We start from the raw sequence: 26852 nt of genomic DNA on the forward strand, positions 1-26852 counted from the left end.
CGAAATATATTCAATATACAATGTTATATACACTAGCCAATAAATTGTTATCACATTATGGGACCTCCAGTAAAATAACTCCACTAAAAATTCAGTAGTCTGACAACCACATACATACTTTTCAGACTAACTGGCTGATTTAAACACATCTTTTGACATGAAAATCTGATTACATTTGTGTAGGGGAACAATATGTAAAAAGCAACACACTCTATGCTGTTGACCTCAAGTGGATGTAAAAAAAACCATTCAGCACTTATACCTCGGCAAATATGTCTCTGTCCAAATATTTCTATTCTTCTATGAGATACTGACAATGAAGAACTGAGGCCAGCCCAGCATTCCAATACACACTGACAGAATCTCTCTCTCTCAGAGGAAAAAAACAAGTAATGAACACTCTCTGTCTCTCCTCTCTCCCTTTCTCCTCCATCAGCACCTACTGTTGATCACTCTAAGTAAAACCTCTCACCTTTCCTCCCAAGCATTCACCAGCTGGCCATATGAACAGCAGCAGAGCTGTATGACCTCCCAGATATAGCTGAATTATTCAAATGGCACTTTGTGAGTGTGTGCGTTGGTGCACACCAGCTCACCTTTGTCAAGGTAGGTATTGTGTGTATGCATAAACCACACAAACCTCTGTTGGGTGTGTATTGCATTTGTGGCTATGCACCTTCCTGTATAATGTTTGTGGGTGGGATATTGGTGTGTAACTGCCCATCAGTTCTCTTTCTGAGCATGTGTGCATGTTAGTATCAGTGACAGCAACTCTTAAGGACAAGACCGAGCACCTAGCCTTACAGCCCCCCAGCCATGCCTGGGTTCACCTGAGCCTGAGAAGCCTGGTAAGGTATATTACGCTGAGATGAGCTCTCACTGCTTTTCCCCCCAGGGTGCACAGGCTACACAACTACATTTCGGCGGATCTGAAGATAGCCTTTCACTGCTAATTAGATTTAAGCTGATGATAAAAGCTGCTGTTTGCTGTTGAATCCCATCTGGAAAAGATTTACAGCCACTTTGCAGGGATTTTGCTCCTTGCATTTTTTCCTTGTTTCACTGTATAATTTATTGTCAAATTTGTCTTGATGGAGATTCAGAGCACCTGTCAAACTTAGCCTAGCAATGACTGTGACATAGGTGTCTTTAGCCTTAGAACACAAACAGGAACTTTAAGTGTGAAAATTGATCTAAATGCTGCTGGACTGAGTATGTCAGTTGTGTTTGCCAACCTAAAGACCTTAATTGTTCCTTTTATTGAGTGGCTAACTTATTATTAGTGTGTTGATAGAGTTTTTCTGTTTGATTACTAAAATCTACACAAATTGAATTTAGTTGTCAATATGATGACAAATGACTAAATAAATACAATTTATATGAATTCATTATTCTGTAGGTATGTTAACTGTGAAGAATTAATTGCCATGCCACTGGTCAAGTCCAAAGGTAGAACAAATCCAACAAAGCAGCGGGCAGAAACAGCCAAAAAAGGTAACCAACAGAAAAATGTGAGACAGAATGGTTCCAAGGCATCGCGGCCTCCCTCTGAAGTGCCCAATAGAAAACAAAAAGGAAAAGGGAATTCACCAACTCTGAAGGATGGAAACACAGGTGAAGTGAGGTGTGGTAAAAAGAATGCAGCAAATGGTATATCACAACATGAGAAAGACAATAAGCTTACAGGGGCCGTAACCAAGACCAAACTCAAAAGTCCATCAAAAACACTCACTACAAAACCAGGGAGAATCAACAAGCACCTCACCAAGCTTGAAAACAAGAGAAGTGACAAATTGACAGAAAGTGAGGAGGAGGAGGAGGAGGAGGAGGAGGAGGAGGAATCTAAGAGCATTGCAGGAAGCTCAGTGGATGCAACTGAGAAGGAAACAAGTAACGATGAGAAGGAGGAGGACTGGGAGAGTACTGACCAACCAGTTGAGACACAGGAGAGCAAGCAGAGCAGTGAGGAGGAGGCTGAGGCATCGGATACTCAAGGAGATACAGAAGAGACAGCAAATAGGGAATCAGACAAAGAGTTTTCAGAGGAAGCCGAATCCAGAAGTAACTCAGAGGATGAACTAGTCACATCCATTGCAAAGGAAGAAGAAAAGGATAAGGAAGTTGAAGTACTTGAGGCTACAATCAGTGATGGGAGTGAAGACAAGGAGATAACCCAAGAGGACACATCTGAAAAGCCAACAGTTGATAAAGCCTGCAGAAGACGCAGACAGACTCCACATTCCTCAAAACCTACAAAAGAGCCAAAATACAAGATGTTCAAAAAAACAAAGGCAGATAAGCAGGCTGAGAAAAAAGAAAAACAGCAGACCAAAGCAGAAAAGAAAAGGTTAGAAAAAGAAGCCAAACAAAAAGCCAAGGAAGAGAGACTGAACAAAAAGAAGACGCAGAAAGAAGACAAAGCCAGCTCTGCAACAGAGGATATTCAATCACTAAAAGATGTTTCCCTGAACAAGTCTCATACAGCAAAAGGCAAGACCCAATTAGCAAACAAGATAAAAAATATCAACAAGAGAGATTCTCTTGTAGTAGCTGATCCAGAAGAAGAGGAGGAAGCTGAACCAAACTTGTCCAAAGCCATTAAAGGCCAAAACCAAATAATGCTTCTCAAAGCCAAAGGTAAAGACCTCAAAGCCATTCTGGAGCCTGAGGAGCAGCAGGATGCAGGAAGTGTTGTGAAAGGGCAGCCACAGAGTTTGCTTTTGGGGAAGGTCAAGATGGCATCTCTCCGAGACAAAGCAAGTAAGATGTTAGCAAAGCCTGATGAAGAAACATCAGTGAGTGAGGCCATTGATGGGGGGTCCCGCAAACCCAAGGAAGGTTTGATAGCATGTAAAAAAGGTTTGCCAACCCTTCATCGAATGTCTGGTTGGATTCAGAAGAAAATGCCGGGGCGGTTAAACTTCAGAAAGAAGCTTTCTGCTTGGACTAAAGCCATTGGGGTCTCTCACTGGCTCTCCCTTCGGGCCATAAAACAGAAACAAAGCAAATCCAAAGGCAATATTCTCAAACACAGGATGGCCATGAGAGTTGCCAGTAAAACCAGCCTGGCCAGTAGGAAAAACAAGACCTGCTCTGAGGATAAAATGGCCAAAGAGAAAGGCAGCCTCCAAGGAAAGGCAGGGGAGGGAGGGGAAGAAGGAGTCCCAGCTGGAGAGAAAGAGGTAGAGGCCAAATATGCTGTGGTACTGCCCAGGATGAACAAGCTGGGGAAAGCAAAGACTGTTGCAGTGGCCCCAGCAGCTCCTGAACCTTCCACTCCATCAAGTCCCACTGAATCACCAGGAGAGCCCACTACCACAGATCCAAAACTGCCAAAACCAGGTGCTAGGCTTGTACTCCCTGTCAAACCAGACCTCAGCCTCCTGAAGTCCATCAAAAAGCCTTTGCTAGGAGGATTAACATCAGATGGGGATGTTGCAGGGAGGATCCCTGGGTCCAACGATACACTTGAAGGATCATCCAACTCTAAGGACAGAGACAGGAGAGCTACCTTTGACAATCAAAATGGAGTCAGTGTGCTGCAGGCTGCAAGAGGGAAACTGGACGCCTCCCAGATCAACCTGTCCAAGATCTCCTTGTCAGGTGGAACGATAGGTGGTGGACCGACTCGGGCCAAAGGACCAGAGCCAGGGAGAGTGGATACAGCTGGGACAACCACTCAGCCTTTTCCTAATGGAGAGGCAAATGCTGTTATGTCTAGGGTTTGCTCCTTGTATGAAGAAGAGGCAGACAGGGAAGTAGCCCAGCTGATGGGTGTGGACAGTATTTATCCTATCACCCAACCAGAGGTGCACTGGGCTGGGAACCCACGGATGAGTGGAGACCCTCAGGTATGTATTACATTTTGATGGTATACACTTGCACTTAAAAATACGACTATGAAATGCTTTATTCAAGAAGAATAACAAGAAAAGGAGTCCCTCTAGTGTGTCTAGGTGTGACAAAAAATGTCAGAAGTCACAGGGTCCAGTGATTCTTTTAAGGCCGATCATCTGCCTCCGATGTGTGTGATTCAGGACTGGCTACGTGGCGGGAATCTGTTGCCCCACCAGACAGTGGAGAAACTAAGCAAACGGACAGTGTATGACGATGGAGGCCAGGTCAAGACTGTTTCTGCCCACATTGGCAGGGGCCCATGGGAATCAGAGGACCCCACACAAGAGATGTTGGAGAGTCGACTACTCAGCACACAGGTATTGAGCTGTGACCTTGGATAGAAGACGTAGTGACCATATTTATTCACCATAAACAATCGAAGTATTGACAATATATACATTATCTGTATGCACTGCTCAGACTCTGACTGACCTTTGTGTATATACATATATATATACATTGAAAGGCCCAAGAGGGAGCAACTATACTATGTCATATGACTATTACTATTATGTCATTTTATGTGCTCATTGGTGGGCAAGTGAACTAAGCTATAGTGGGACAGACAAAAATGGCAGTACCACATTGGATTACTTCATAGTTTATTGATTTCCTCTACTACTTGTATTCTGATCCTTTATTTTTCTATAATCTTATTTTGTTTATTTTTTGTGTTTGCTGTTTGGTTGTGTTATAACCCTCTGCCAGATGCTGAGAAATCTTTGTTTCTTATCACTGACTCCAGCTCCCTTTAAATGGAGTTTTGACCCAAATATACACCAACCATCTAACAATTGCTCTTCATTGTCTTTTCTTGCTTAAAAGCCCTACACACCTTCAGAATTTAGAACATGATATGGTGTAAGCAAATAGGTTTAAGGCTATGACTGTATAATAATATTATTACAGAATCCTGAAAAGTTAATGAAGGTGGTGGGAACCCAGAATGTTGATCTGCATCAGCAGTGGCTGGAACTGGCAACTTTTCCATAACAGGGTGGAGTCCTCCTAAACACTGTGCAGGGCTGCCTGGTGACGGTTCTGCCAGTGCATCTCAGCTGCTCAGCTGCTGAACTTCAAGACTGTCCTTCCACACTCCAATGCTCTTGGTTAGGCGTTCTGTTATAGAATAATATTATAATGCTATTGATGAGCAGAGTGGTAACACAGAACAGTTCTTTGTTTAATGATGAAATGATGGAATAAGATATAATACTGCCAATGGCCAGATGCATGGATGGTGCTTCGATACAGAATAAAATTAAATACATTAAGTTCTAGAGCAAATAAGAGCCCTGAGTCTTTTACCTGAGGGGAGAGTTATTAAGAGGGGATTGGCAGGGTGTGAAGAGTCCTTAAGTATTTTTAGTCCAGTAATTAGACATTAAGAAAAATAAGGAGATGTGGACTCCTAATTAAGATTGGAATGTTATATGATTTACAACCAGGGACCTGATTAATGCAATGCAGAGAGAGATAAACAAGGGGAAAACCACTTGTTAGGGTCTGTTGGTTTCCAGGAGTCAAATCAGCATAGGTCTTTTTGTGTAAAAAAAAAAAAGAAAGTAATATCCCATAAAGAGATAAAGTCTTGTCATATTGAATTAACTTGTTTTTTCACGATCTGAAGATTTTGATCGCTCACTTGTGTCCATCAGCAGTTGATCCCTGAAAACGGACTATTTGAACTTTGACCTTTGTCTTAGAAAGACAGGCATTCCTATATCTGCTTCTTATCACTGGATGATGGGAAAGCAGGACTGGAAGGGCGTTTGGGCCATAATTTTTAGTGACCTTACTTTACCTTAATGTGGTCTCTGGTTACATCTCCCCTGCTATGATCTGTGAATGATGCCAGACTTGATGTTGCTACATCATCAATAATTAGATATCGAATTTGATTGCAATTTGATCAGTAGTTGTTTAGACAACTTGCTCTAAACCAAATTGTAGGACAGACAGAATGACCAACTGACCACCCTACTGACTGACAAACCCCATATTTTGGCCCTGCAGTTATCCTTGCATACTGACATTATCTATGTTACTACAACATTCCAGCAATGGCACCGGTTTCTATGTCATGTAGCATTTTTCTGTAAATTACATTAAGCCCAAAGAGAAAAACACATTACCTTCAACTCAGAAAAGTAAGGCTATTGTTGTCTAATGTGTAAGGGTTGGAGTGTCAGCGTATCAGTTCTACTTAATCACTTACAGCTAGAGTGCACTGAAAACAATAGGACATAAAAGACTTCCTGCTGGTTTATTCATCTCCTAGTCGGTGCAGATACTGTTGAACCTACAACACAGTCTGCTGCTATGAGTTTGCAGTATATCAGCTATCACACTGCTCCATCACTGCAGGTGGATTAGTTTCCTGCTGTGGAAAGTTTATGAGTAGAGTGGAATGTTAGCAGCAAGAAACTGAACATATAAAAGGCTCTCATTCACTTTTGGAAAATCTTGACTAAATTCAATGTTAGCCAGACTAGAGGATGGGTGTGGAGAAGAGGTAAGTGCAGAGCTGTATGAAGTCCCTGGTCCTGAAGGCAGGGGTGATGGTGGACTTTGACTCATGTCCCCATATCTGTTCATGTTCCTACCTTTTTTTCAGGTGGTGATTCCAGGCAGCAAAAGAGCTGTAGAGGTAGATGAGGTGGAGGATCTGTCTCAGCTGGAGTGAGTTCAGACTCACACACACACACACACACACACACACACACACACACACACAGTGTACCTACAGTATAATTATGCACAGTTTTAACCTGTTTGTCTGTGTTCTTAGGGAGGTGTGTGAGAGCTCTGTGCTTCTTAATCTGAAGAAGAGGTTCCACCGTGACTGTATTTATGTAAGTTGAAAACGTTCTGTCATTTGGATGAAAAAATTCCATGTTGCAAATTCCATGTTGTAATTGTAAGTTTAAAAGAGGTTTTGGAAACAAATTCTACAGACACAGCAGAATATGGTAATCTTACATGACTTTACAAGAAGACTGTAAAATATTGATATCTATGAGACATGCTTGTTAGAATAACAAGTGAACATATTATATTCTGTTGGCAGATTTGTTTTTGATAATCAGATGACAGCTGACTGAGAAGGCTGTTTCACTGCCCTCTCTGGTTAAAGTGTGTTGCGTGTTGTGGGTGTGGCCAGAGGTGTGCTCTACTGCACCTACAAGCACACTCAGCAGTGATGTCACAGTGTACTCACACACCCTTACTTTAACATTTTCACTGCTTGCTCTTGAGGTCAACAAAAATTTCAACTGCATTTAAGTTGTTCTTTACAGGGGAACTCCTGTGATTTAACACATAAAGGTTATTTTATTTGGTTGTACTGGTTGGTACTTGTTTTCTGTCAAGGTTAGAGGTTTAATGATAGCTGTGATCATCTTGGTAATTAAGTCATCCCCCCCCCAGACTTACATTGGAAACATGCTACTGTCCATCAACCCCTTCAAGCCCCTTAACATCTACACAGATGAGCTGCGACAGAAATACCAGGGCAAAGAGCAGCAGAGAAATCCACCGTGAGCAAACATTTCTCTCTCTACTTTCTATTACTGTTTTTATTACCGCTGGCAGCATGTGTCTCATGTTTAAGTCCCTTCAAGACATCAGCCCCTCTTAAGTTGCCATGGTATGTTTGACTCTCTGTTGTTCTCTGCTTTCAGCCATGTGTACGCAATAGCTGACTACACCTTCACCCAGTCTCAAGCCTTCACACAGGAGCAGTGCATCATTATAAGGTATTTATAGACATTATATTAGACATTATATATTCGTAGACATTAACATCAATTTTGTCAATTTTATATAGTTATGTCTCAGAATTTAACCAGTTTAACCAATCATGACTGATTGCACTAACTTTTCATGTAGAACCACCATCAGGTCAAAATTTCAATTTCTCCAGAGCTTTCTTTTCCTTTCTTTCTCCTTTGCATTATGACCAAATACCTGCACAATAACAACATTCCCATCTGACTCAGATGTACCATATGTTTAGTGCTAGTCAGCAAATGTTAACATGCTAACATGAGCATAAGTATCACTGTGCAAAGCCCCCACAGAGCTGCTAAGCACAATTGTACACTATCTGTCGTGGGGTGCTCTGGTGGCCAGAGGGGTTAAGGTGCTAACCATGATCTTCAGTATCCCAGGTTCACATCAGGATGAAGACATTTGTTGCATGTAATGTCTCTCTCCTCTTATTTACCTGCTATGTCTCCACTCTGAACTAGAGCCATGAAATGTCCAAAAAAGAAAAAGCTAGAAAAAGCTTTGTCATACATCGGGTAATTTTTATGTCTTGTGTAGTGGCCAGAGTGGTTCAGGGAAGACTGAAGCTACCAAGCTGATAGTTCACTACCTCAGCTCCATGTATCAGGGCAGAAACAACAATCTGCGACAGGTAATTCTCTGTGAAATGTTGCGGTCCTCCAACCATTTTCATTTTTGATTCACATCCTTCTTTCTTTTCCTTGACCAGCCAATGGAAGTCTTTCCTATCCTGGAAAGTTTTGGGAATGCCAAGACCATCCTCAACAACAACTCCAGCCGCTTCGGAAAGTACCTCCACATCCACATTCTCCAGTAAGTCCACCTAATGTCCACCCTCTGTAGAAATATCTTTAGATATATCACCTCCTGTTTCTTTGCTGCTGTTTTATTTGCTGACTATGTCTTATCTGGGTTGACAGTGGGGTTGTTGTAGGGACCTCATTGTCCAGATATCTCCTTGAGAAGTCCAGGGTTGTATTTCAGGTGAGAACACTGAGTGCTGTGTGTTCAAAATAGGCATCATGGAGGAGTCCATAAAGTTACATTTCATGGATAAGCAAATTTCACCAGGTTCAAACAGACTACAAGACACACTTGTGTTAAAAACAACACATTGGCTTTGGTGCTTGACAGTTTTTCATTGTGTATTTCACTGTGTGTTCAGCTATTTGTCTAATACATCACACGACTGCTTGTGTGCTTGTGTGAAAATGCCTCAAGTTCTTTTCCTGGTTGTTTCTGCTTCTTGGTAAATTCATGGTTTGGAGGCTCAGCTTGATAAGAGACACCTTAACCTATAAAACTGATCAATCCTTTGTTTTTAAGCCATACAAACAGCATGGCTGCCAGGTGATAGACTGGTGGTGGGAGCAGGACAAAGTTTTTAGTTATCAAGTTAAATGTATCTACACCATGAGGTTGACTTTTATGATTCTGAGTGGAATAACTCACTGTCTACCAACAGATTTAGCATTGGTATTCAAGATCTCCCTGAGGATGAATCCTAATGACAATTGATAATCTGCTGACTTTTAACCTAGCACCACCAACAGGTCAAAGTTTTCAGTCATATAGTGAAATATCTCAGTTATCCACCAGATGGATTGGCACAAAATATGGTAAACCAATGTCATTAAATTCACACTCTGGGTACACACCACATTGACATTTATTTATTTTTGATTCAGAGGGAAAGTCCTTGACAGGTGATGGGTGGATTGTCATGACAGTTGGTTATACAGACATTCATGTTTCTTTAATGATTCTCTTTACATCTAGTGCCACCCTCAGGTCAGAATTTCAACCTGTCCACTACTTTGGTTTATGAACAAATACCTGCAAAAGTAATTACATTCCCATCAGCCTCAGCTCTACTTTAAGTTTAGCATGCTAATATCTGCTAACTCCTGTAACTGTAATTTCTCAGAATTCAAAAACTCCATTGATGTCACTGTCTAGTTCTTTTCTCATTTCCCTGGTAGGCCAGTGAGGAGAGGAACTTCCATGTGTTTTATGAGCTGCTGGCAGGTATGAACGACTGGGACAAACAGGAGCTCTACCTGCAGGGAGCTGAGACCTATTACTACCTAAACCAAGTACATCGCATATCCGTGAACAAAGAACTGTTTTCATCTCTGGTTCTTCCCTTGTGTTATATCTTCCTTTTCACTCATTAAACATGTTACACATTCATTTTTTCCCTGTCCTGCTGCAGGGTGGTGCTTGTGACTTGAACGGGAAGCAAGACAAACAGGATTTCCAACTTTTGGTTCAGTGCTTTGAGACCATCGGCCTCCATGCCGACCAGGTCTCCACTGTCTGGGCCATCCTGTCCTCCATTCTGCAGCTCGGCAACATCTGCTTCAGCTCTTATGAGGTGTGTTTATGTGTTTAGCAGAGACATTTCCTCAACTCAAACATTGGTATCATGCATCAGGTGGTGTTGTTTCAGAGTGAGTCCTTTGAGGTGTCCCGAATCTTCAGTGAGACTGAGGCCAGGAGGGTCGGCTCCTTATTGCAGATTTCGTCCGAGGCCCTGCAGACTGTCATCACTCACAGAGTCACAGTCAGTAGTCGCTCATGCACCAGTCGTGCTTGTTGCTACTTTATGTTCATACTGCTATAAGGTGCACACTAATTAACTCTCATCCACAGGAGACGACATATGACAGGATCTACTGCCCTTTATCTGTGGAAAGTGCCATAGAATCCAGGTAAGAGGAGACAGACACTAACATTTGTCTTGATCATTTAATTTTATAAATTCTTTGCTGCTTTTGTTGTTGAAGAGTTGGACCAAGTAAAGAGCTAATATGGAAAAATATAGGAATAATTGGCTTCTATAAATTTAAAGGGTTTAGAAAGTAAACCCTTGAAACTTTATAAAAGGATCATTTATTATTTCTAAAAGAAACCTACCCTGAAATCTTTCTTCTGTTGCAATGTTTAGGGGAAAAAATGACACGTAATAATTTCAATATCATTATTATTATCAAAAATGTACTGATGCTTTTTGACTGATCGGAACGGAGGCTTAGAAGCAGCTGAAGAGGCAGATACAGAGATAAGTAAGTAAACTTGATGTATGATGGATAAGAATGATGGAACCAGAAGAGAACAAACCTTAGCCCACTGAGGAACCAAGCTAGCCCACCAACCCTTCAAGCACTGAGTCTGCAGTGGAGATGGAGGCAGAGGCATATGTGTATCTGCCTCCACCCTCAGTGTCTCTGCTTCCAGAGGCAGTGAGACATCTATTTGAAGTAGACTTCAGACCCAACACCAGACCAGATGAGGATATCACCAATCACCTCCAAGGAAGGGAAAAGCAAGCCTTAATCAAGAAGACAGAGAAACTAAGCTTATTGCAGGCCCATCACCTTCTGTAAAAATGGAAAGGGATGCTTCCCAAAAAATACAGCAGCTAGAGGAGGAGGAGATCAAGAATAGGGAGGAGATTGAGACACGCCTTCCTAGAAGGGAAGAGGAAATGTCCAACCTGCACTGACCCAGGCTGAAAGAACCTGAAAGTATCGATGCAGTGGGAGGAGGACAGGACCCATCTCCTGGCTGAGAAAGAACAAGAAACCAGCAGCCTTATGGCAAAATTGATCAAGGTCCAGGAAGACCTGGACAGAGAAAGGTTTCAGTGGCGGGAGGAACAGTCTTACCTACCTGGAGTCTCTCAATGTTGCCAAGCAGGCCCTGCAAGATGAAGAAGAAGAGAGAGAGGACATCGTTTGATAACAGGAAAAAACATTTTTTTTTTTTCTTTAATTGTAATGGTCTGTTCAAAATCAAAACTATAGCCCTTTTCAGGCATGGAATATGTAACATTGTTGGCTTTAGACAAGGATGAAAATTTTTTTTCTCTTAATTACTGACCCTCTTTGTGAAGGTGAAGGACAGATGCCTCTGCTTCTCACAGAGAATACCACTTATATATTCACAACATTTTCACCATTTGCTGTTATTTGACCATGAATTCTACTTCCTTTTTAATAATATCACACGCTGTATGTAAAGCGTTTCTGTGGATTCTCTGAACAGTTAGCATGAAGGAACATTGGAAATACATGGAGACTCTTTTTTTTAACTTCTTTTTCTTGGTTATAGCATAAGAGGGAAAAAAGTGTTTCTATAGATGGATGTGATATGAGAAAACAGATCCTCTTAATGCCTTAAAATGGGCTCTTTCATTGGTTTTGTGTATAGCACATGATTGAGATAATACGATTATTACAGTGATCTTACACCTTCGTGTTTAGGTTGTCAGTTCTTTTCTGTGCTGCCCAGCTAAGGCAAATAAAGCTGGCCTTTGCTACCTATCCTCGCCCAGCTGAGGTGAAAATAGATAGCCATATCTAGCAGTTTACCAGCCAGAAGGTGCTAATGTCAGCTAATTCAGATGGCTAATACTGCTGGCTGTGTTTTGGCTCCCCTAAATAGAGAAAACAGCTAGATATGGCCATCTATTTTCACCTTAGCTGTAGGACATATTATAGTTGCTAACTCTACATTTACATTGGGTGTCTTGGGTATATCTTTTCAACTTAATCTTAATCTTTTGACTTTTGTAACCCAGGCTCTCTAAATTTGAAGTTTTCCTGATGATATTACTATGACATCTTCAGGTATGTTTAACTGTTGTTGAACAATATTACCCATGACAGTTGTATCAGTGTTGATGTATTAAATCAGCCTTGAAAGGATTGTGAAACAAATTGCTCTAACTTGCACTTACACATGCCTCCTTTTTCTCTTGTAGAGATGCCATTGCCAAAGCCTTGTATTCAGTGTTGTTTGACTGGTTGTTGGAGCAGATCAATGACTGGCTGAGTCCCACAGAGATGGACAGTACAGTGGGGATAGTGGACATCTATGGGTTTGAGGTTGGTATCCTGCACTGAGATCTGGAAACTTGTGGTGTTAGATGTGACATCACAGATCTTCTGTGTTCTTCTGCAGGACCTGGGAGTGAACAGCTTTGAGCAGCTGTGTATCAACTTTGCCAATGAGCAGCTGCAGCACTTTGTCAGCAAGGCAGTGATCTCTCAGGAGCAGGTCAGTGGGTTGAAGGTTAGATCCACGATCACCTGACGTTCCAGGAGATCACTTTTTAATAAGTCACCCCATGTAAATGGTTTATAAGTCATGGCTTTATCAACAGGTGATGAGTCCTTTATTAATGTCTTATTGATTTGCTAAACCATTATTAAACCCTAAAATCACGACTCCACCAATGGATTACTGAAACACTTTGCAAGGCACTCTGACCTAACATTTACAACTACATAGTTGATGGGGCCCTGTGATAGACTGGTGACCTGTCCAGGGTGTACCCTGTTTCTTGCCCAGTGTCAGCTGGGATTGGATTTAAACCAAGTACCACAAACCACTACAGCTTAACATATTGTATGGCAGTTGATCAAATTCATCCACCCATTAACTCCATCTCTGTAGCCCTCACCCTGCATTTTAGCATGCAGTACTGAGTGATGAGAGGACTGCATGTGTTGTCTGTATTAAGACAGCTGAACTGCCAGTCCACTGTTTTTAATGGTTTGTCATTAAATGAAATTTAGATGAATAAATTATCAAGGACATACTGTGTCACTGATATGAAACACTTGGCCCAGCCAGCCAGTGTCAAACCTGAATCTGTTCCAGTCCAACCTGTTCCTTCTGGCAAAGCAGGGTACCACCTGCAGATGTAAACATGTCAAAGTGTACACCATCCACAGGCAAAGAAACAAATAGCTGCTTCTGTTACATTAGTTATATTAGTTACAGTGTATGCTAATGTGATAGCACGGAAGACTGAAGCCAATCATTTTGGCATCTGTGTTCTTATCACCTAACAGGAAATCTGGCCAATTCACACCATTATACTGTGTCTATTACTGTGTGTGTGTGTGTGTGTGTGTGTGTGTGTTTGTGGCCTACAGGAGGAGTACAGTGCAGAACAGATCCAATGGTATTCAGTGCCACTCAAGAACCTCCACTCCTGTCTGGAGCTGATCTCCTTCTAGACCACATGGCATCCTCCGCATACTGGACGACCAGACCTGGCTTCCTCAGGTTCACACACACAAACATATGCATGCATACACACTCACACAAATCTAACAGAACACAAGACAAACAAATGTGCAGATAATTGTGGCCAACAAGGTGTTGTGCAGACCTAAAATGAGGACAAGGAGCTGCAAGCAGAGCCTTGACGTATTTTAAAGCTGCATATGTCATATTTCCATTTTGTTCTATAAAACACTGAAAACTATATCGGAATATATTTTTTGTTATGGCTTCGCTGTGTTTTTTTCAGGCCACTGACCACACTTTCCTCCAGAAGTGCCACTACCACCATGGGAACAGTCCCTACTATGCCAAGCCCAAGAACCCACTTCCAGTCTTCACTATTTATCACTATGCTGGAGCTGTCACCTATCAGGTATTAGGCACAGCACAACAAATCTGCCAAACAACAACTGATACAGCAGAACCGTTTGTATGTAAATAATACTCTGTATTTTTTTTTTTAGGTCCACAATTTCCTGAATAAAAACCACGACCAGTTCCGGACAGAAGTGGTGGAGCTTTTTGCCAGGAGTCGGTTAAAGGTGAAACAGCTGGAAACCCACACACAGGGTGCTGGTGCATAGCACAGCTAAATTTGCATACTAGCAAAAAGAGGGTGCCTTCTGCCTGAAGTCATTCCAACAAGAGATTTTGATGACGTTATGTACAATCAGTCATTCAAACGTTATAGCACCTTTCAAGTCAGTGCAATGTGTTTTACGGGTAGCTAATGAACAAATAGAAAAAGGCATTAAAGAGATAAACACTTCCACGTGATGGAAAATGTATCCATGCTAACACTAGAGATAAAGAGACAGATTTAAATATGAATAAAAGTAGAAGTAAGGTAAAATAAATAAAACCAAAAAACAGCAGTGGAAGAGGGTCCCCACCAAGACATCCCATCATGGTTTGAAATTAGTTCTAAAAAAAAAAAAGTTGTACCATTGTCCAGGACGTTAGCTGGTCATCACCAGGATGTCTTCCCAGGACTTTTCAGTGATGTCAAAATTCCATAACCAGCTGGTCTTCTTAGCCATTCTGTAAATATGTATGTATGGGTGGAGCAGGAGATCTGCACCATGAATGTGCAGGTGACACATCTGCAAAATTACGTGATGAAATCATGTCAAATGGATCAGGATGTCAAAGGAATTTTTCTAACATCTTGTGGAATTTATGCCCATTTGAGAACAAAGGGAGGCGCTACCCAGAATGAATAAGATGTTCCTAATAAGGTGCTCTGTGAGTTCGAGTCTCTTAGGTAATAGAGGACAAATGATAAACTATTTTTACAGAGGAGAGTCAATACTAACATGCAACTGTGTTTTATTAGGCTAAACAAAACAGAAAAGTGGTATGTAATACTGGTATTTTTTTCTCTGAGAAGCAAGTAATTATGAGCTCTTCTCCTGAATAATGAGACCGTGAATCAATTATAGTAATTAAAAGAAGTGAGAAAAATTACATCACAATGTGTCAGCTTTTTTTGGTAAATATTTTCATGGAATTACGAGACACAAATTTGACTTCACAGTCAAAATCACTAGTGTGTGTCAGTTTATTTTCTTTATTTATTACTACTAGCTACTAGTTCTATAATGATGTCAGTAAAATACTGAGGGAAATACTGAATAAACTGTACATCAACATGAAAGCATAAGATATCAGTTGTTCCAAAAACATATCTGTAGGCTTTCAACAACGCACTGACACACAGAACAATGTTTCCCTCATATGGTTGTGTTTGGCAGATGGTGTCAGAGCTGTTCCGGAAGGTTCAGGACGGTTACATTCAGCAGAGAGAGCTGGGCTGGAGAGGGAAGGGCCTCCGCCAGCAGCCCTCCACTGCTGCCTCACACTTCCTCCAGTCCTTAACTGAACTCACCACCCGTCTGGAGAGGTACCGACACGCTGACCACTCTGGCTGACTCAAAGCTGTCATTAAGCAGATCTTTAGCTCTGTGCTAAAACCAATGAGTGTCATTTGAGAAGTTACATTTTCACTGCATGTGTTTAAAATCAAGCCGCTGGGTTTAATGAATGAAAAAATGAAAGAAAAAAAAGGTCTTCATAACAATTTCATTTGGTGTCAATCATCACTAAGACCAATTCTACAGGAGACTTCGCAAGATGAGACACATCATGATGAGCACATGCAGCTGACACATGCCTCAGCCTTTTTTGAGTTGCAAGCAGTTCTAAAGCTAAATCTACTTTCTGATAAATAACTCATCTCTGTGTTTTTTCTCTTTGACACCAGATGCAAAACCATGTTTATCCATTGTCTGAAGCCAAACTATATCAAGGTAACCTCAGTTATTTAAATTCAATTGTCATCTCGTATAACAGCAGATGCCTATTTTTATTTCCAGGACTAAATTCGACCATGCACTGTATCTCACATGTCTTCTGTCAGCTTCCAGGGATCTTCGATGTGGACTATGTGTCAGCTCAGCTGAAGCATGCAGGGATGCTGGAGACTATCCACATCAGGAAAGAGGGTTTTCCCATACGGTTTCAATACTCCTACTTCATCGAAAGGTGTTGCAAATAAACAACACATCCCTGTCTGCACCATTATTATAGTTCTTTAATGTGTAATGTTAATTTAAAATGAGCTACGGCAATAACTTGACCCAGTGGAATAAACATCTATCAGGAATCTCTGGTTCAATTCAAATCCAGTTCCTGTACTTCACTTTCATTTGCATGTCTTCGTGGAGAGTTCATGAAGAATTGCTTCCTTAAACTCGCTTTTAGCAGCATTTTTCCACACTTTTAGATAAAATCATATGGTAGTAAGGTAAACATACAAAGGGGAAAAACTGTTTTGTTTTTTTTTTTTGTTTTGTTTTTTTAATCTACCTATTATCTAGTCAGTTTAACAATATTGTGCACTTGTAGTTCCGTCAGTCTATACTGACAATGTTGACATGCTAATGTTTGGGAGCATAATTTGCCATGTTCAGCATTTTAATTTAATTTTGATTTAGTTAATTAATTTAGCATGTTAGTGTGCTGCTTATAAAATGTGAACCTCACTGTGGTGCTAGATAGAAAAGTCAGAGGATCACCAAAGTCATTGGGATACACTGTCTAGGGAACATGAATGTGAGTGCCAAACTTTTACCAACCCATATGGCAGATGTCAAAATAAAGTATTTCACTGACTAAACTTGATTCAGTAGTGGACGGATCAATCAGCTGACATTGCCACGCCGAGAGCCACAGATTTATACACACACCTTATGGTGCAACCAAGATACATCATCAGTAGTGTAACCTGGGTTCCTGGGTGTTGTGGGTCTTCAACATCATACACCCTCGCTCAGGCGACTCAGCCAAGAGTGTTCAATCCCTGACTTGTGTCTAGGTAGCTTGTGTGGTCCACGGATCACCCCTTTTGATCCACAGCCATCTTGATGCCTTCTTAGCAGCAACAGTGTTGTTAATGATGGCTGACCTTGATGGGGTAGCAACAGGTCTTCCATCCCCTGCTTCGGCATTTTCCTACAAGCTCCTTGTACTTGGCCCTCTTCCTCTTGAATGCTTCTTCCATCTGGTCTTCCCAGGGAATGGTCAATTCCAGCAGGACCACCTGCTTTGATGATTCTGACAGAGGAACTGTGTCAGGCCTGAGTGTGCTCCTGGTTCCTGGTGTCTTGGATTTTGAGCTGTTTCCCCAGGTTGACCTTCAGCTGTCAGTCCTAGGCTGTTGCCAGAAGCTGTTGTTGGGTTTTGCACTGTTGTGGCTTCTCTCCTGCCTTGACAAAATTGATTGCGTGCTTTGCTAGTTGTTGCTGCCTACTGAGAGAGGTCCCTGTGCTGATGGCCCTTGCGATAACCCTCAGCAACTGGTCAACTGGTCTGAAAGACTTGAGACAGTGCTGAATTCTGCACTGAGGAAGCCTTTCAGATGAGAGGTGAAAGATCTTCAAGAAACCTAAAAGAAGTCTAGTAGCCTTTAACTCTAGCACTTAAGACTACCATGACCTGGATGACTGAGGATAGGTTCCAGGGATCCTCTTTTCTGGCACAGCAGGCATGCAGGGGTTTCTGCTAGGTCCCTGGAGAAGAAGTTGGTTGGGCCAGGGGAGTCCAGACTGATGGATAGGTCCATGCTGCCATGATCATAAAAATAATAACTTTTAACACCTATTTTATGACACACTCTCTTTGTGGGAAGAATAGGATAAGTATTTGCAAGTAAACAGCAGAGTGAGCAGCAGAGTGTGTCCCACAGTCGACATGTCATTTAATACGGTCCCCCTAAATGTAGAGTTCCCTCCACAGCAAGTGATTTTCAGGAGTTGTGTTGTGATGTGTACTCCACTAAATAATTTGTAGTTTTTAGTAGTCTGATGCTGGATTCTGGGGCTTCCAAGATGAGCTTGCGATGCATTCCTGTTGATAGATATGGGGTTCTGCTGACCCAGCGGCTGAGTGAGATGTCAGACAGAGAGCAGACAGTGGCTCTGCTGGAAATGGTTGGTGCAGAAGAGGAACACTACCAACTGGGCCTCACCAAGGTATCCAACTGCCCATTCATGACGCCAACTGGAAGTTTTTCATGTACATATCAACATGTTTAGACATGTGTATGTGTTCTAGGTGTTCCTCAAGGAGCTTTTGTATCAGCAGCTGGAAGAGAAGTGGAGCAAAACTCAGACCTGGGCTGCCATCACCATCCAGAGGAACATTAGGGGCTTCCTCTGCAGGAGGAACTTCAAGTTCTTCAAACAGAAAGCCATCATCATCCAGAGCCACATTAGAGGACACCAGGCCAGGTAAAGAGAGTGGGGAGACCAGAGAGGGGAGGAATACTGGGCAAAATCTCTGAATGCAGGGGACAGAATGTAGGGATGATTCAAAACTTATTTATGGAGGATGAATGAAAACTCTCTAGGTGTGATTTTTATATAAATATTACTTTCAGATACAATTCACTTTGTTCTTTATCTATTTGATCTACATGTACAAGAGTCCAAGGTAAAAGGATAAAATGACTTGCCATAAAAAGTAGATTTTATGCTGATTTTTGCTGCTGAGTGTAAACATTGTGTAATTCTTCTTTTCAGTTTTAACTGAAGGGATAGAGAAAAGAAGGAATGAAAAAAAGAAAGGACAGAGAGAAGGAAAATGAAATGAAAGGGAAAGAATGACAGTGGCATGACAAACAAATACGAGGAAAGTATGGTGAAAAGAAGCACTCAAAGAAAAAAGTAAGAAAGGGTGAATGAAGAAAATAAAGACAGAGTGATGAAAGGACAGAGGGACAGGAGGAGAAAATAGCTGATAAAACCAACAGCATTGTTTTATCTGTTTAAAATTAAAAGGACAGAGGTCAAAATGAATACAAAATCTTATTCAGAGTTACTAAAGTGTCGTGGTTGCTGCTTCTGTCCTGTTTATTTTGCTGGCTCCAATAGCTAACTCCAATAGCTACTCCCATGACCATGCCATTCCCCATCCAACCACCAGATGTCCTCAGACTTTCTCACCAGTCCCAGTCACCTGACATCCACAGCAACCAGCTTCTCACTCACCTGTTAATCATTCCTGAATCACCTGCCTTTCCGGTTCTTAGAGCCAGCCTACCACCCAGCCAGTTCTCCTGCCTGCTGTCCATGACCTGGCCATGCTTAAACACTTTGTTTAACATAACTAACTTAAGGGTGTGTCGGTACACTGTGACATCACTGTAAGATATGGTTATTGGTACAACATGATGCATCTCTGGCCACACTCAACTCAGCCATCAGCTTTCCACCTCTGGATGCTTTGATATTCTCACACCTAGAGATGGAAAGACTCCACATATGTTAAGAAAAACAAGTGGAGATGTGGCAGTGAAAGTGTCTTTAATGAAGCTGTGAATTAAAGAAGAACAGAAGAAAACCTAATTATGAGGCAGAAATTAGAGGCGAGAGGGAGGGAGGTTTCACCTGAAGCCTGAAATGAGGTCAGAGAGTGACGGTCCACTCTATCTTTGTGTGTTGCTGCCCCCTCTCTTGTTCTAGGAAATACTACAAGCGTCTGAAGCAGTCCTTCACCCAGTTCTGGGCAGTGATGCTGGTAACTCGAGACACCATCAAGAGACGTCACTGGAGAAAGGTAGATAGTAGAGTGAGAGAGAGAGAGATCCTTCCAGTGGAGTCTTTGACTGGGTTTCTTGGCAACCTCATGTTTGCTGAGTTTATTGTGCTGTAAATCTTCGCTCCAGCTGTCTCATATGCAATACCAGCAGCTTAACACTTCAACATATGATTTGTAATGGGAAAAATATGTCCACGCCCTCTCAGTGATAACACGCTGACAACCATCTTTAGGGTCAGAGTACCTCTTGTCTCCTTTCTTTTTCATTTCCTTTAAAATGACTTTGGTTGTCGTGCTGCCTGAATAGGTTAAGAAAGAAAAAAAAAACTCAGAAATTGCTGCCTCCACTCCAATATAATGGAGGGTGTGTGTGTGTATGTGTGTATATATACCACATACCACTTCATAAAATCCCATCCCTTTCCTTTAACTGGCTTTCTTATCTTGCATTAATCATGTCACTTGGGAACACACACACATACACACACGCCCTCCTTACACCTCAGCCACTTTCCGGACGTGGACTTCAACCCCTCACAGTGAAATTTGAAGCAGCGCTGCATCTCTTGTTCCACCTTCCTGTAACCTGTCTCTTTAGACTTCTAGTTCCACAGCTCTAACAGGTAGGCTGCTTTTCTCTCTTTTACCTTCTGCATCAGATCAGATGCAAAAATGTCCTCAGCCTTTTAGTTGATTTGACTTTAGAGTTAGACATCAGTTTACACCATGAAATGAGTGTAAACATAGAGGATCCTCAGGAAACGGTCCTGTGAACAAACTAAAGACTCTTCTTTCAGTTTTCATGTTTCATCTATTTTTCTTCTCTTGTCTTAATGAAACTGTCCAGTTTTTTTTTTGTTATAGTTCCTTTGCTTCAGGTATCACTGTCAGTCTATTTGGTGTTATTGTTTTATGAGGCTTGGACTATGAACAGTAGAGTCATCAGGCACCTACTCATCGTCTGCCTGTGTCAGCTGTTCAAGTCGAGGTACACTGATCATGAGCTTTACCTTAGAATACAAAGTGTTCACTAAAATACAGGATTTATATTAGAGTTTGACAGATTTAGGCTGAAAGCCTCTGTCATCACTTCTGATACAATATAATTACGATAAAAAATCAGATTCATTCACAGTTTTTCTTTAATATTTGGATTTGATTCCACTCATGTTCAGAGACCTAGATAACACTTTGTTTCCATAATAATTTCTTAGAAAAGTTCTGATATTTAACTGTAATTTCTTAGGAGGGTTCCTAGTAGAAGGACTGTGTAATTTGGTAGGGTTAGGTTTACCAGTTAGTTAATTCCAATTAGCTGAGTCTCCTTGTCAGTACACTGCAGGTCACCTCAACATGCAGATACGTCAAATGTGTTTTTCTCTATAGATGTGTATTACAGACAAGCACACAGTAAAAATAGGTAGGCTATGCTAATACGTTAACTTTACTTGGGTGATGTTTGACAGTTTTTGAAGAAGTCCATGAGGGCTGCTGTCAAATTATCAAGTGCATGATGGGCTCCCTGGAAGACATTTTGATTATGTAACAGTTACCTCTGGTCCACTCTGTAAGGTAAGACCCTGGAAGATGGTCAGATCAGGCAGTTGGTCCTTTAAGTGTTTTAAGTCCCAAACGCACAATAGTGAGAAAGATGTTTTGGCATCATCAGGGTAACGTGAAAGAGCCGTCCTCTTCCTACTCATTCCATTTTGAGCCTTTGCAACCTCTGGCACTCAATCACTTACATCAGCTAAGTCTGTGAGGATTCAGGGTTTGGGCCTCGGGGGGGGGGCTCTTTTTCATCTTCCCAATTTCTTAAAGTGTGATATATAATCATTGAGTTTGCATATTCTCCTGGTGCCCAAATGGGTTTTGTCTGGGTGCTCTAGTCTAGTTAAAAGTTAGTTTATTATTTTCACTTTCTCTGAATATTTTCCTACTTTTCCTTATGATTAGTGCCAGATTACATCATGCTCAATCTGTAATTTAGTGATGTAGTAGTGAAACAAGCCAGAGGGTGTGTGTTGATCTGCTATGATGGATTGACTGCTATGGTTTGTGACACACTTGTTTGGTTTGGGAAGGTCAGTCATTGTGAACCCTCTCATGTGGAGACAGCAGGGTTGGGCTGCCTGTGTATTTGCAGACACTCATTCTCTGAGTTATTTGATAACTTTGTGATCATTCAAGTGAAACCAGGACAGTATTTGCTGCATAAACATGTGTGCACACCCAAGTTTAATATGCAGTGTATTCCACAGATTGCTTAGCATTTTAGGCATTTATCTGATACCTGTATGCAGTAAGATCAAGAGAATACACAGCTGATCATGGAAAGGAAATATACTGATATACACTAGAAATGATAGAGATACACAGGGTGGTTTTGATAATAATCTTAATCATATCTGAGTGTTGCTGCTGTGCTGTGTTGAGGTAACTCCTCTCTGTAAGCTGTAAACCTCCTGATAAAGACCAAACACGCTGGACTTTTGGAACTGTGTGGCCTATCAGAAGAGGTGGGGCAACAAGACTGTGGGTGTTGCAGGAGTATAAAACAGGACGCGTGTCTAAGAATAGGTCTGATTGAACACACTCCTCTGGGAGAGATGAGGGAGTATTGAATGTTCTTGATGTACCTGGATAACAAGGGGAGAGCTCACCTGAGGAGGTACACAGTGGGTCCGCAAGCAGCTCGAGGTGAAGGATGTTGAATAAAGGACTAATATGAGTACGAGATTTAATCACGCTGAGCGCAGTATGATAACCAGTGTGACTGACTGGCCGTATATGTCTTCAATTTCAGGAATTTCATGAGAATAACAAAGTAAAAACAGTGACAAAGACCAAGTCTGTCTCTCCAGGAATGGTAAGGCAACAAACTAATCTATCTATTACTGTATTATAGAGATCCTGCTGTAACATTTCACCAGTAATACAGATTTCAACCTCAGTAGAAGGACTGAGCTAGTTTCTCTTCTGGTAACCATTCTGCACTCTTGTCGTTTTCCTGTCAGGATGTGGGCATGTTGGAGATCCCTGCTGAGCTGTCAGCCAGGCTCCGCAGCGCAGCAGGTCGGCTTCATAGGCAGTTCATCTAGACTAGAGGACTGACTTGATAAGACTGCACATATGCTACACTGCTGCTTTAGTATGTCATCCTTTTTGATTGTAGTCTTGTCTCTCTCCAGCAGGGCGGCAGCATCTATCAGGGGTCACAGAGGCCGCACCTCCACAGGTGAAGGCTGAACACAAGCTCACCCTACCTCTGGATATCGACAGATACCCATTCTCTCGCTATGCCAAGTCCTTATTAAAGGTGAGTAAGGTTGGAGCACACACATATGTACACACTGTTTTTGGGAAACTAGCCTGTTGTGCTTCCTGTTTTGTCAGGTAAGCTACAGCTGATTATGTGATGACACATACCACTGTCATATAGGTCTCCCTGCAAGATCAGTGGCTCTGTAGTCTCATTCAAGTGTTTCGGTGCATACTGTGTTGAATAAAAGTAGGCAAGTTGCATTTCAGAAATAAGAACATGGTAGCATGAGTACGTCTGTGTTTGTGACAGTGACAGATTTTTGCTCAAAATCATTATGTAGCTTCTCTTCAACCCACATAAATTGACTTGACATTTGCAGGCAGTTCAACAGGTTGTAAACATAACCTTAACATATTATCATCCTCTGTGTATCAACTATATTATAGTTCTTATGAAAAAGATGATAGGAGACAGTTTCCTTTATACGCAACCAGCAGACAAACTTTGCTGTGTTTCTGTCCGCCTCATGAATGTAAGCCCAATATTCACTCTCCTCTTAGCTTTGTTTTGGTCTTGACCAGCTGTGTCTATCTGTTGTTTGGTGCTGAGAAGGTGGCGTACAGTGGGTACAGTGAGTTCTTCCTTGAAAAGCTGCTCTTCGTCTTCTATCAGTTTTTAAGCAACTTTATGCAACTGTTGCATTTTAATAGAAAAGTTTCAAAATGATTTTGATGGTACACTGACTTGTCCCAAAACACCCGTTCCTGCAACATGGACTGAGCGGGTGCTCTGGGTCCCACAAGAGGAGATCAACTGCAGTCAATCACATTAGTCAAATGTTGACTTAACATGAGGAGAAAGTGTGATTTGCTGGTTACTACAGATATGATGATGTTCTGTTTGTTGCCTGAGTGAATTAAAAGGCTGGTGTTGCTAACAGGGACTTAAAGCAGAGTTTGTTTATGATTGATGCTTGAATATCAGACTCATTGGAGTGGATGAAATGAGAAGGATTTTATTTCCTATCTTCAATCATGTGTATCTTTATGTTGTGTCCCTCTCAGGATACATGGTGCCAGCCTCAGGGATACCCCCTTCAGAGACCCCTCACCTCTCTGGAGCCTGAAGATGCCAGGACTGCCCTGGAAATTTACAAACTGGTATACAGGAGTGATTAGATTCTACTAGATTATGTTAAATTAGAGTTCTTCTCATGAATCTTATGATTTTCAATCCTTCTCTCCTCAGATCTTGCGGTTTACAGGTGAATCGGACCTCAGCAGCTGGCAGGAGCAGATTTTGGGGAACTACATAGTGGAGAAGGGCCAGAGCCGGCCAGCTCTAAGGGATGAGATCCTGGCCCAGCTAGTTTACCACACGTGGTCCCTGCAGGAGGAGCAGGAGAGCCTGAGGGGCTGGCTGCTGCTGGCTTGTTGCCTCAGTGCCTTCACGCCCTCACCAACGCTGGACAAACCCCTGCTCAAGTAGGTGTTCCAAGACAAATGAGAGAGTTCCACAAGTTCCACAGTTCACTGTCATGGTTAAGGTTATGCAAGCATTTCCCTAAACAAAGAACCTGGCCTGAAGCTGAATGCTGCCACACTGGTGCCGTTGTGTGAAATAACAACATCTCTAGCACCATGACAGGACGTTGAAATTTTACTATGCATCGGTACATACGCTGAGATGCTCGGGCAGAGGTCATTTATCTCCCCCTGAAACACAGGCTGAGAACTAAACACTACAGAGTGTTTGCAACCAGGACCAAGAGGCTCTAGAACAATCTTATTTTTATTTATTTTAATTTTTTGTGGCTTCAGAGAGAAGTAACAACACAGAAGACGCAATCAAAGACACACTAGTTCAGTTCAGTACATTGAGGGGTTTTGCTGCTACAGCCTTACTCGTTCTGATGTGAGTAGCTAATAGCAAACAGATATTGTACTGTATTGTAAGTACGTTTGATGAATTTCTGAGTCTTCTCTCCTTGTGTCACATTCATACTACTTTTTAGCATTTTCTGGTAATTATCACTGGAGCCACGCATTACAGAGGCTCACTTTACAGCTGCACTGATCAATATGTTTATATGAATAATAGAATGATTTAGTGTGATATAAAAGGGGGTTACTTGTGGTATTTTTAGGTGGACCAAAACAGAGCTTAAAAGAGAGAGAGTATTAATTATCAAATTGACTCAATCCCTCACATGGGTAGTCTAAACTATTACTACGGGTTTTCGGAAAATGATGGAATGACGATAGGGAGGGTGTGGATGTCTACCACCAGTCTATAGTGTGATTTACTATACCCTGTCTGAAAAAACATTTTTCTGCCTGAACATGACTCAGTACTTCTCCTCCAGGTATGTGTCTGACCACGGTCCAGAGGAGTATTGCTCACTGTGCCAACACAAACTGCTGACATCTCTGCAGCTCCCAGCTCCCGCTGCCCGCATCTATCCCCCCACCCAGCTGGAGTGGACGTCCAACCAGAGGAAGGGCACCATGCTGCTGGATGTAAACACCTACAATGGTGAGACTGACAAATCCTACAAAAAAACAGAAGCTTTACCATGGAAACTGGGCTAATTTAGTAATTGTGAAGTCTAGTGTTAAATTATCTGCTTTCATAAACCCATAACACCCTCTGATATTTTTCAGATGAGAAGCTAACAACACAGGTGGAGTCATGGACAACTGGAGAGCAGCTGGCCTCATGGCTTCTCCATTTCAGGTACTCATCTAGTTTCAAACATACAGTGTATTTAGTGTGCATCCCATTGCTTTTTAAAGTTTCTGATTGTACATCCTCCCTGGTTTTCCTGCTCCATGTGTTGTTGGTGTGTCACAGAGGTGTGTCAGAGGCGGTGCAGGGCTGGTCGGTGTCTCTTCTGACCGATGAGGGCTGGTCAGATCTGGCTGGATCAGACTTTGTCATGGATCTCCTGGCTGGAGCGGAAGCTGAAGTGCTGCCTCCACCAGGCACGCCCTCTTCTACAAACTCTGACTACCTGTTCAGCGGCCACAGAAACAGGTAGAGCAGTGAACCAGTGACTGTTTTTTTTTTTTAATGGCAAATCCAGAATTGTCTCTGAGTGACTCTCTTTCCCTCCAGGATATCAGCTACAAATATGGGCGACTTCATCCCACCAGCACCTCCAGTGCAAGCCCCTGGACTGCCTCCTAGTGAGGGAAGCCCCTGGGGAATAGATTATCCACAGGAAGGTAGGTGTTAGGGCCAATTGAATGTGCAGACTGTCTGCACTGCAAACACACTGACTGTGCATGGTCCAGAAAGTTAACTGGATGCTTGTATGTACTGTCATCCACACCCTTGTTTCTGGGCCAATTGCAAACATGGCAGCACTGTTCTCTACTTATCCAATCAGATTACCCGTGTTACCAAGTTAACAGACATCTGCCTTGGGGCCTTCAGAATCAACAGTGCAGGCCCCACCAATTTAAAATGAATGACAATGAAACTGTTGCCTCGCGAATCCTTTAACCAATCAGATTTTGAGTTGGTGAGACCAGGGTCTCCTAGCAGGCTCTCACTAACATCAACATTTTCATGTCATTTGATTGGATGGTCAGAGCTAGCAAACCACATCTACAGCACAAGCTAAACATTAGTACAGATTTAATAGCTGTTTTTGAACCCACAATGGCTGAACCTCTGTTGTAGAGGTTATCTGTGCGTCTCAGTTCAGTTTTAA

The 26852-nt window shown here is 42.0% G+C and overlaps 1 protein-coding gene across 1 annotated transcript in view; it reads left to right on the top strand.

Moving 5' to 3' along the window:
* The first annotated feature begins 1427 nt into the window (after positions 1–1427).
* Positions 1428–26852, top strand: part of myo15b (myosin XVB) — a 43498-nt gene continuing 18073 nt past the window's right edge. Inside the window, 35 exon segments of the mRNA XM_051069078.1 lie at positions 1428–3851; positions 4038–4214; positions 6515–6579; positions 6689–6752; positions 7327–7436; positions 7581–7655; positions 8227–8320; positions 8399–8502; positions 8610–8673; positions 9672–9785; positions 9905–10066; positions 10142–10255; positions 10345–10403; positions 12458–12581; positions 12658–12753; positions 13638–13715; positions 13717–13770; positions 14018–14143; positions 14235–14312; positions 15525–15673; positions 16034–16079; positions 16190–16314; positions 18188–18302; positions 18385–18560; positions 19794–19887; positions 22564–22569; positions 22676–22738; positions 22887–22944; positions 23064–23188; positions 24199–24294; positions 24383–24618; positions 25500–25669; positions 25798–25870; positions 25988–26170; positions 26252–26361. Of these exon segments, the coding sequence (XP_050925035.1) occupies positions 1428–3851; positions 4038–4214; positions 6515–6579; positions 6689–6752; positions 7327–7436; positions 7581–7655; positions 8227–8320; positions 8399–8502; positions 8610–8673; positions 9672–9785; positions 9905–10066; positions 10142–10255; positions 10345–10403; positions 12458–12581; positions 12658–12753; positions 13638–13715; positions 13717–13770; positions 14018–14143; positions 14235–14312; positions 15525–15673; positions 16034–16079; positions 16190–16314; positions 18188–18302; positions 18385–18560; positions 19794–19887; positions 22564–22569; positions 22676–22738; positions 22887–22944; positions 23064–23188; positions 24199–24294; positions 24383–24618; positions 25500–25669; positions 25798–25870; positions 25988–26170; positions 26252–26361 (6007 nt within the window).

Source organism: Lates calcarifer, unplaced genomic scaffold, assembly GCF_001640805.2.
Source record: "Lates calcarifer isolate ASB-BC8 unplaced genomic scaffold, TLL_Latcal_v3 _unitig_5786_quiver_433, whole genome shotgun sequence".
Lineage (NCBI taxonomy): Eukaryota > Metazoa > Chordata > Actinopteri > Centropomidae > Lates > Lates calcarifer.